At 58.0% G+C, this 11143-nt stretch overlaps 1 protein-coding gene across 1 annotated transcript in view; it reads right to left on the minus strand.

Moving 5' to 3' along the window:
* Positions 1-10831, minus strand: part of LOC119966173 (leucine-rich repeat-containing protein 72) — a 98118-nt gene extending 87287 nt beyond the window's left edge. The window contains exon 1 of the mRNA XM_038797473.1: positions 10784-10831. Coding sequence (XP_038653401.1) covers positions 10784-10804 — 21 coding nt within the window. The 5' untranslated portion in view covers positions 10805-10831. The remainder of the gene's footprint in view (positions 1-10783) is intronic.
* Between the last annotated feature and the right edge of the window lie 312 nt (positions 10832-11143).

The following is an 11143-nucleotide window of genomic DNA, read 5'->3' on the forward strand; positions in this document are numbered from 1 at the left end:
TTTTGTTTTAAAAGTTTGTGGTCAGGTAATAAATATTGAGGTGCGTGTGCGTGAAGATGTGTACATGTACTTGACTATATACGTAATATGCTAATTTATATACATGGGAAGGTGTCACTAATGCAGATATAGGGAAGATAAAACAGTAAAAAAACGATATGTACAGATGTCAAAACGATGAGGTAACAAGGTTATGCAACATTCAGTCTATAAGTTTAGTCTCTGTGGCAGGCGACGAATTCTGGTTGACTGCCTCAAGGATGGATCAGGGGCCGCCTGCACTTGGACGGGCGGGACCGCCGCCAATGCGGTGGTTGCAGAGGTCGGCAGGATTGCTGGTAGATCGGTGGCCTCGTGGCAAGGCGGGTCATGAGGAGATCGGGGAGATCTGTGGCATGAGTGTCGTATGCTGATTTATATTGGGCCCGAGACTGCTGCATCTTCTGTATGACCGGGAAGTTGTCAAGGTCTGGAATGTGGATGGCTGGTACCGCCGTCCGCAGTGTGCGCTTCATGAGAAGCTGCGCTGGAGACAACCCATTGGACAGTGGGGTCGCTCTGTATGCCAACAGCGCCAGGTTGAAATCGGAGCCTGAGTCTGCAGCCTTACATAATAATCTTTTGATGATGTGGACCCCTTTTTCGGCCTTCCCATTTGACTGTGGGTAGTGGGGGCTGAATGTGACGTGCCGAAAGTTGTATAGCTGGGCAAAATCTGACCACTTCTGGCTGAAAAAACAGGGGCCATTGTCACTCATCACTGGGAGTGGTATCCCATGTCTGGCAAAAGTTTCCTTGCATGCCTTGATCACCGCCGCCGACGTGAGGTCAGACAGTCTGACCACTTTGGGGTAATTGGAAAAGTAGTCGACCAGGGGGACATAGTCACGCCCCTTGGCATGGAACAGGTCAACACTGACTTTGGACCATGGGGAGGTCACCATCTCATGTTGCTGTAGAGTCTCCTCAGGCTGAACCGGCTGACATTTTTGACATGTAGGGCAATTTAGGACCATGTTGGCAACGTCCTGGCTGATGCCCGGCCAGTAGACTGCCTCCCGAGCTCGACATCGACATTTCTCGACCCCCAGGTGGCCCTCGTGGATTTAGCCGAGCACCATATCTCGCATGCTCTGTGGGATCACAATTCTGTCAAGCTTCATGAGGATGCCGCCTACTGGGGACACTGTCCCTTCTGCCAGCCATTCGCGAGGTGCTGCATCACCCGCTGGAGCAGAGGATCCCTGGCCATTTCCTCATGAATTTGAATGACCCTCTCATCAGAGGCCGGGATGTTGGAGGCACAGAATTGCACCTGCGCATCTATTTGACATACTAGGTCAGTCTGCTCACACGGTGTGGTGATAGACCTGGAGAGTGCATCTGCAACAACGAGCTCTTTGCCCGGGGTGTAAACCAGGTCAAAATCGTAGCGGCGTAGCTTGAGAAGGATGCGTTGCAACCGTGGCGACATGGCATTGAGGTTTTTTTGGATGATGTGAACCAATGGCCTGTGATCCGTCTCAACCGTGAATTTTGGGAGGCCGTACACATAGTCGTGGAACTTGTTGATTCCCGTTAGGAGGCCCAGGCATTCCTTCTCAATCTGAGCGTACCGTTGCTCAGTGGGCGTCATGGCTCTAGAGGCATACCCAACTGGAGCCCAGGAGGAGGAGTCATCCCGTTGGAGGAGCACCGGCCCAATACCATCCTGGCTCGCGTCAGTGGATATTTTTGTCTCCTTGGCGGGGTCGAAAAACACTAGCACCGGGGCTTTGGCGAGTTTTGCCCTTAGCTCACGCCATTCTTTCTCATGAGCGGGTAGCCACTGGAAATCCGTATATTTTCTGACAAGATGGCGGAGGGCTGTGGTGTGGGACGCCATGATGGGAACGAACTTCCCAAGGAAGTGACCATCCCTAGAAAGCTGAGTACCGCCTTCTTGTCCTTTGGGGTCTTCATGGCGTTGATCGCCGAAACTTTGACAGCATCCTGCTGCACGCCTTGCTGCGAGATGTGATCGCCGAGGAATTTGATTTCTGATTGACCGAATGAGCATTTGGCCCTGTTGAGTCGGAAGCCATGCTCATAGATCCTGTGGAACACCCGCTTGAGGTGATCGATGTGTTCTTGAGGAGTTGTGGACCAGATTATGACATCGTCGAGGTACACTCGCACCCCCTCGATGCCCTCCATCATTTGTTTCATTATGCGGTGAAATACCTCTGAGGCAGAGATGATGCCAAAGGCATTCGATTGTAGCAGCAGCGACTGAATGGGGTATTGAATGTGCACAGCTTGCGACTGGATGCGTCCAGCTGTATTTGCCAGAACCCCTTGGAGGCGTCCAGCTTCGTAAAGAATTTGGCATGAGCCATCTCGCTGGTTAACTCCTCTCCTTTTGGTATCGGTAATGTTCCCTCATGATGTTGCGGTTTAAGTCTTTGGGGTCGATAGATTCGAAGCTCCCCTGATGGCTTCTTGACGCAAACCATGGAGCTAACCCAGTCCATGGGTTCTGTGACCTTTGAAATGACACCCTGGTCCTGGAGGTCTTGCAACTGCTGCTGCAGGCGGTCCTTGAGGGGTGCCGGCACCCGACGTGGTGCGTGAACCACAGGGGTGCCGTTTGGTTTCAGCAGGATTTCGTATCGGTATGGGAGTGTGCCCATACCTTCGAACCCGCTATGGTATTGCGCTATGATGTCATCAATTTGAGCCTGGAAGTTTTCATCAGGTGAGGCCGTCGCCTGTGAGGATGACATGGTGTGGACTCGTTGAACCAGGTTCAGGAGTTTGCAGGCCCGAGCACTGAGCAGGGAAGCTCTGTCAGGTCCTACGATCTCAAATCGCAGCGTCGCTTTCAATGACCTATTGGATACTCCAAGTTGGCATGAGCCACTAGCAGCAATGGCATTGCCATTGTAGTTGAGGAGCTGGCAGGCCGGTGGAAGAATGCTTGGTCTGACGCGGATGATGTCAAGGTCGGATTTTGAAATGAGGTTCGCTGAAGCGCCGGTGTCCAGCTTGAAACGGGTGCGAGCCTTGTTAACTGTAAGGATAGCACACCACTCGTCGTCTGGATCAACGCTCAGGATTGGAAGGTGTTTAACCATCATTGAGAAGGGCAGCGCATGCTTAGTAATGATGCCCACCCGGAATGGGGATTTGAGGCACTCGGCGTCAGGATCTGGTGGGCTGTCGGGGTCAGAGTCTGTCATGGCCTGCTGTATCGAACGGACGCTTCTGCGCTGTGACTGGGATCGCTGGATGTTGGGCAGTGGAGCAGATCTGCAAAGGGCTGCGTAGTGGCCAAGCTTGCCACACTGGAGACAGCGACGTGATTTTGCCGGACATTGCCACTTTCAATGGGTGGAGCCACAATTCGGACGTGTCATGATGCCGACGTCAGCGCGTTCCGTGCGCTAACGCGCATGCGCAGTGCGGTCGAATGACGTACGCACCTGCGCAGGCTGGTCGTCGGTCTCGCCGTCCCCTCGGTCATTGCAAACCTGTTTGAAAATCTTCCAGTTTGCACCAAGGTTGCCGGTGATGCGGAGCTGCGGAGGAGGGCGGATGCTGTCCATGTTACCGGATGGCTGATTGCTGGTCAATGCTGATTACGTCAAGGTGAGTCCATCAATTCTCAGCATCCAGACCTGGTACCATGATGTGTTGGGTAAGCTGGGTCTATGTGTGCGTTTGATGCAGTGTAGAGAGAGACAGGCTTCCAACACTTGATGAGATGCAACACGATTTTATTTAACATCTAACTATATTACATGCTTAACTGTGGGTTGACACTATGCTGACTTGACTGGAGACCTGAGGCTAGCCTGACCAGACTAACTGACTACCACATGGTGTTTGCACTGGCTACTGCTCACGAGCTCTGACTGTCTCAGTGGCTGGATCCCGAGAGAGCGGGAAAACTGGTGCCCTCTGGCTTTATAGTGGTCGTGTCCTGTCTGGTGATTGGCTGCTGTGTTCTGTGTGCTCACTGGTTATCCTGTGTGTCAATCACTGCCTGTCTGCACTCCATCATATACCTGGATGTATATTGTGACAGTCACCGCTTCGAAAAATCCAGTCAACTATGCTGCCTGTTCTTGATTAATCCCTGCCTACCCAAGTGCAGATTAATCCGGTCTCTCAGAATTACTTCCAACAGTTTCCCTATCACTGAGGTTAGACAGACTGGCCTGTAGTTTCCTGGTTTATCCCTTCCTGCCTTCTTGAATAATAGTGTCACATTAGCTATCCTCCAGTCCTCTGGCAATAATTGACCCTGCTATTTCCTCCCTTGCCTCGTTCAACAGCCTGGGATAATTCCCTCTTGTCCTGAAGATTTGTCTACTTTTGAGCATGACAAACCACTCAGAACCTCCTCTTTCTCTAAGTGAATTTATTTAATTCTATCGCAGTTCTTCTTCCTGATTTCTATACCCATACCGGCACTTTCACTGACACAAAGTATTCATTCAGAACCCTACCTATGTCCTCCAGCTCCACACACAACTTACCACTGTGGTCCTCAATGGGCCCTACTCTTTCCCAAATGATCCTTTTACCCTAAACTTTACTGATGCTCAAAAGGAGACTGATGGGGCAGTAATTGGCTATGTTGGATTGGTCTTGTTTCCTTGGGGCGGCACAGTTGGTGCAGTGGTTAGCACTGCTGCCTTACAGAGCAAGAGACTTGGGTTTGATTCCCTGTCTGTGTAGAGTTTGCACTTTCTCCCCGTGTCTGCGTCTGTTTCTTCCGGGTGCTCCGGTTTCCTACCACAGTCCAGAAATTAGGTCGGGTTAGGTCGATTGGTCACACTAAATTGCCCCTTAGTGTCCAAAAGTTAAGTTGGGTTACAGGGATAAGATGGAGGTGTGGGCTAAGGTATGGTGCTCTTTCAGAGGCCGGTGTAAACTCAACGAGCCGAATAGCCTCCTTCTGCACTGTAAATTCTATGACTTCTAGGCCTCTCCCAGCATTCACCGGTTGCACCGTGCTCGATTAGATGGATTGGACATGCTAAATTTCCCCTTCGGGTGAGGTTACAGGGTGGGGGATTGGGCATAGGAAGGGTGGTTTTTCAAAGGGTCATAGCAGACTCGATGGGGCGAATGGCCTCTTTCTGTAGTGTAGAGGTTCTATGATCCTTGTGTACAGGACACAACTGGGCAATTTTCCACATTGCCGAGTAGATGCCAGTGTTCTAGCTCTACTGGAAAAACTTGCCCAGAGACATGACAAGTTTGGAGCACAAGCCTTCAGTACCATTACCGGGGTATTGTCAGGATCCAAAGCCAGTGCAGTATCCGGTATCCTTCAGCCGTTATTTAATGTCATGTGTAGTGAATCTAATTGGCTGAAGACTGACGCTATTATTATTATTACATCTGTGATACTGCAGACCTCCAGAGGAGACCGAGATGGATCTTCCACTGGTCACTTCTGGCTGAAGATTGTTGCGAATGATTCAACCTATCTTTTGCACTGATGTGCTGGGCTCCTCCATCATTGAGGAGTCTCCTCCTCCCATGAATTGTTTAATTGTCCACCACTGGGGGCAGCTCGATGGCGCAGTAGATAGCACTGCTGTCTCACGGCACTGAGGTCCCAGGTTCGATCCCGGTTCTGGGTCACTGTCCGTGTGGAGTTTGCACATTCTCCCCATGTTTGCGTGGGTTTCACTCCCACAACCCAAAAATATGCAGGCTAGGTGGATTGGCCACGCTGAAATTGCTCCTTAATTGGAAAAAATGAATTGGGTAATCTAAATTTATGGAAAAAAAAATATCCACCACCATTCAAGGCTGGATGTTGCAAAGCTTATCTGATGGCTGTGGAATAGGAAGAGGTGGGGGCTAAATAGGGGAGAGCAGGATGAGGGAGGGAGGAATGGAATGGGGAGCAGAACGAGGGAAGGGTAAGCGCTTTGGGACGGGGGAGTGCAATGGGGAGTGGGAGTGAAATTGGGGGGAGGGGGAGTGGAATAGGGAAGGGGTGTGGAAAGCATTGGGGATGGGGGATTGGAGTAGGGGAGGAGCGAGTGGAGTTCGGGAGGAGCAAGTGGAGTAGGGGAGGAGCGAGTGGAGTGGGGGAACGGGGGAGTGGAGTGGGGGAACGGGGGAGTGGAGTGGGGGAACGGGGGAGTGGGGTGGGGGAGTGGGGTGGGGGAACGGGGGAGTGGGGTGGGGGAACGGGGGGAGTGGTGTGGGAGAACGGGGGAGTGGGGTGGGGGAACGGGGGAGTGGGGTGGGGGAACGGGGGAGTGGGGTGGGGGAACGGGGGAGTGGGGTGGGGGAACGGGGGAGTGGGGTGGGGGAACGGGGGAGTGCAATGAGCAGACGGGGAGTGGAATGGGGTGGGCAATGTGGGGGACAGTGGGGAGACGGAGGAGTGGAATGAATGTGTGAGGGGGACAATGGAGGGACGGTGGAGTGGAGTGGGGAGGGACAATTTGGGGGCCAATGAGGAAATGGGGGTGTAATGAATGGGTGTGGGGGGACAATGGGGGGATTGGGTGTGGGGGACAGGGGAGTGGGGGGAAGGGGTCTGGGGGACAGTGTGGGGATGGGGTCTGGGGGACAGTGTGGGTCGGGATCTGGGGGACAGTGGGGGATGGGGTCTGGGGGACAGTGTGGGTCGGGATCTGGGGGACAGTGGGGGATGGGGTCTGGGGGACAGTGTGGGTCGGGGTCTGGGGCAGTGTGGGAATGGGGTCTGGGGGACAGTGTGGGTCGGGGTCTGGGGGACAGTGTGGGAATGGGGTTTGGGGGACAGTGTGGGTCGGGGTCTGGGGAACAGTGTGGGTCGGGGTCTGGGGGACAGTGTGGGGATGGGGTCTGGGGACAGTGTGGGAATGGGGTCTGGGGGACAGTGTGGGTCGGGGTCTGGGGGACAGTGTGGGAATGGGGTCTGGGGCACAGTGTGGGTCGGGGTCTGGGGGACAGTGTGGGGATGGGGTCTGGGGGACAGTGTGGGGATGGGGTCTGGGGGACAGTGTGGGGATGGGGTCTGGGGACAGTGTGGGGATGGGGTCTGGGGACAGTGTGAGGATGGGGTCTGGGGGACAGTGTGGGGATGGGATCTGGGGGACAGTGTGGGGATGGGGTCTGGGGGACAGTGTGGGGATGGGGTCTGGGGGACAGTGTCGGGATGGGGTCTGGGGGACAGTGTGGGGATGGGGTCTGGGGGACAGTGTGGGGATGGGGTCTGGGGACAGTGTGGGGACGGGGTCTGGGGGACAGTGTGGGTCGGGGTCTGGGGACAGTGTGGGGATGGGATCTGGGGGACAGTGTGGGTCGGGGTCTGGTGCACAGTGTGGGGATGGGGTCTGGGGGTCAGTGTGGGTCGGGGTCTGGGGCACAGTGTGGGGATGGGGTCTGGGGGACAGTGTGGGTCAGGATCTGGGGGACAGTGTGGGTCGGAGTCTGGGGGACAGTGTGGGGATGGGGTCTGGGGGACAGTGTGGGGATGGGGTCTGGGGACAGTGTCGGGATGGGGTCTGGGGGACAGTGTGGGGATGGGGTCTGGGGGACAGTGTGGGGATGGGGTCTGGGGACAGTGTGGGTCGGGGTCTGGGGACAGTGTGGGGATGGGATCTGGGGGACAGTGTGGGGGAGTGGGAGTGAAATTGGGGGGGAGGGGGAGTGGAATAGGGAAGGGGTGTGGAAAGCATTGGGGATGGGGGAGTGGAGTAGGGGAGGAGCGAGTGGAGTTCGGGAGGAGCAAGTGGAGTAGGGGAGGAGCGAGTGGAGTGGGGGAACGGGGGAGTGGAGTGGGGGAACGGGGGAGTGGGGTGGGGGAACGGGGGAGTGGGGTGGGGGAACGGGGGAGTGGGGTGGGGGAACGGGGAGTGGGTTGTGGGAGAACGGGGGAGTGGGGGGTGGGGGAACGGGGGAGTGGTGTGGGGGAACGGGGGAGTGGGGTGGGGGAACGGGGGAGTGGGGTGGGGGAACGGGGGAGTGGGGTGGGGGAACGGGGGAGTGGGGTGGGGGAACGGGGGAGTGGGGTGGGGGAACGGGGGAGTGGGGTGGGGGAACGGGGGAGTGGGGTGGGGGAACGGGGGAGTGGGGTGGGGGAACGGGGGAGTGCAATGAGCAGATGGGGAGTGGAATGGGGTGGGCAATGTGGGGGACAGTGGGGAGACGGAGGAGTGGAATGAATGTGTGAGGGGGACAATGGAGGGACGGTGGAGTGGAGTGGGGAGGACAATTTGGGGGCCAATGAGGAAATGGGGTGTAATGAATGGGTGTGGGGGACAATGGGGGGATTGGGTGTGGGGGACAGGGGAGTGGGGGGAAGGGGGTCGGGGGGACAGTGTGGGGATGGGGTCTGGGGGACAGTGTGGGTCGGGATCTGGGGGACAGTGGGGGATGGGGTCTGGGGGACAGTGTGGGGATGGGGTCTGGGGGACAGTGTGGGTCGGGATCTGGGGGACAGTGGGGGATGGGGTCTGGGGGACAGTGTGGGTCGGGGTCTGGGGCAGTGTGGGAATGGGGTCTGGGGGACACTGTGGGTCGGGGTCTGGGGGACAGTGTGGGAATGGGGTCTGGGGGACAGTGTGGGTCGGGGTCTGGGGAACAGTGTGGGTCGGGGTCTGGGGGACAGTGTGGGGATGGGGTCTGGGGACAGTGTGGGAATGGGGTCTGGGGGACAGTGTGGGTCGGGGTCTGGGGGACAGTGTGGGAATGGGGTCTGGGGGACAGTGTGGGTCGGGGTCTGGGGGACAGTGTGGGGATGGGGTCTGGGGGACAGTGTGGGGATGGGGTCTGGGGGACAGTGTGGGGATGGGGTCTGGGGACAGTGTGGGAATGGGGTCTGGGGACAGTGTGAGGATGGGGTCTGGGGGACAGTGTGGGGATGGGATCTGGGGGACAGTGTGGGGATGGGGTCTGGGGGACAGTGTGGGGATGGGGTCTGGGGGACAGTGTCGGGATGGGGTCTGGGGGACAGTGTGGGGATGGGGTCTGGGGGACAGTGTGGGGATGGGGTCTGGGGACAGTGTGGGGACGGGGTCTGGGGGACAGTGTGGGGACGGGGTCTGGGGGACAGTGTGGGTCGGGGTCTGGGGACAGTGTGGGGATGGGATCTGGGGGACAGTGTGGGTCGGGGTCTGGTGCACAGTGTGGGGATGGGGTCTGGGGGTCAGTGTGGGTCGGGGTCTGGGGCACAGTGTGGGGATGGGGTCTGGGGGACAGTGTGGGTCAGGGTCTGGGGGACAGTGTGGGTCGGAGTCCGGGGGACAGTGTGGGGATGGGGTCTGGGGGACAGTGTGGGGATGGGGTCTGGGGGACAGTGTCGGGATGGGGTCTGGGGGACAGTGTGGGGATGGGGTCTGGGGGACAGTGTGGGGATGGGGTCTGGGGACAGTGTGGGTCGGGGTCTGGGGACAGTGTGGGGATGGGATCTGGGGGACAGTGTGGGTCGGGGTCTGGTGCACAGTGTGGGGATGGGGTCTGGGGGTCAGTGTGGGTCGGGGTCTGGGGCACAGTGTGGGGATGGGGTCTGGGGGACAGTGTGGGTCGGAGTCTGGGGGACAGTGTGGGGATGGGGTCTGGGGGACAGTGTGGGGATGGGGTCTGGGGGACAGTGTGTGTCGGGGTCTGGGGGACAGTGTGGATGGGGTCTGGGGGACAGTGTGGGGATGGAGTCTGGGGACAGTGTGGGGATGAGGTCTGGGGGACAGTGTGGGTCGGGGTCTGGGGGACAGTGTGGGGATGGGGTCTGGGGGACAGTGTGGGTCGGGGTCTGGGGGACAGTGTGGGGATGGGGTCTGGGGGACAGTGTGGGGATGGGGTCTGGGGGATAGGGTCTGGGGGACAGTGTGGGTCGGGGTCTGGGGCACAGTGGGGGATGGGTCTGGGGACAGTGTGGGGATGGGGTCTGGGGGACAGTGTGGGGATGGGGTCTGGGGGACAGTGTGGGGATGGGGTCTGGGGGACAGTGTGGGTCGGGGTCTGGGGGACAGTGTGGGGATGGGGTCTGGGGGACAGGGTCTGGGGGACAGTGTGGGGATGGGGTCTGGGGCACAGTGTGGGGATGGGGTCTGGGGGACAGTGTGGGTCGGGGTCTGGGGGACAGTGCGGGGATGGGGTCTGTGGGACAGTGTGGGGATGGGGTCTGGGGGCAGTGTGGGTCGAGGTCTGGGGCACAGTGGGGGATGGGGTCTGGGGACAGTGTGGGGATGGGGTCTGGGGGACAGTGTGAGGATGGGGTCTGGGGGACAGTGGGGGATGGGGTCTGGGGGACAGTGTGGGGATGGGGCCTGGGGTACAGTGTGGGGATGGGGTCTGGGGACAGTTTGGGGAGGGGGTCTGGGGGACAGTGTGAGGATGGGGTCTGGGGGACAGTGTGGGGATGGGGTCTGGTGACAGTGTGGGGATGGGATCTGGGGGACAGTGTGGGGATGGGGTCTGGGGGACAGTGTGGGGATGGGGTCTGGGGGACAGTGTGGGGATGGGGTCTGGGGCACAGTGGGGGGACGGGGTCTGGGGGACAGTGTGGGGATGGGGTCTGGGGGACAGTGTGGGGATGGGGTCTGGGGACAGTGTGAGGATGGGGTCTGGGGGACAGTGTGGATCGGGATCTGGGGCACAGTGGGGGATAGGGAGTGGAGTTAATGGGTGTGGGGGACAATGGGAGAGTGGATTGGGGAAGGACAATGGGGGGCGGGGAGTGTATGGGTGTGGGGGACAGTAGGGCGAGAGGGCAGTAATGGGTCGGGGGGAGCGGAATGGTCGCTGTGTCCTGGCCGCTAGCTCAGCCGGGAGATTGTCTCACCTCATCCGCCGCTGCAGCCATCTTTGTTTGGAAGGTGTTGCTGGGCAACGTGACGTCATCCCCAGGCTCGGGTTCCATCCCCGTGCTGGGTTCTGGGAAGCCAGTGGGTCAATGAAGAGCCTCCAGCAGTGGTAACCCCTATTACACAGTGCACCAGCTCGCTTTGCACCAATTCGCTGCGCCCTAAATCTGACTTTTGTCTGTTACTAACAAACATTTTCTGCCACAATGTATGTTCTAGATCTAAATTGTAGTTGCACTCCGAATTGCAATACTAATCCCAATCGCGTTTCCTAACAATTGTGACAATTCACTTGGGGAGGGCCGGGGTGCAGAAACTGGACTATTTATTTTAAACTC

The sequence above is a fragment of the Scyliorhinus canicula genome, chromosome 5 (assembly GCF_902713615.1).
Source record: "Scyliorhinus canicula chromosome 5, sScyCan1.1, whole genome shotgun sequence".
In the NCBI taxonomy this organism is placed as follows: domain Eukaryota; kingdom Metazoa; phylum Chordata; class Chondrichthyes; order Carcharhiniformes; family Scyliorhinidae; genus Scyliorhinus; species Scyliorhinus canicula.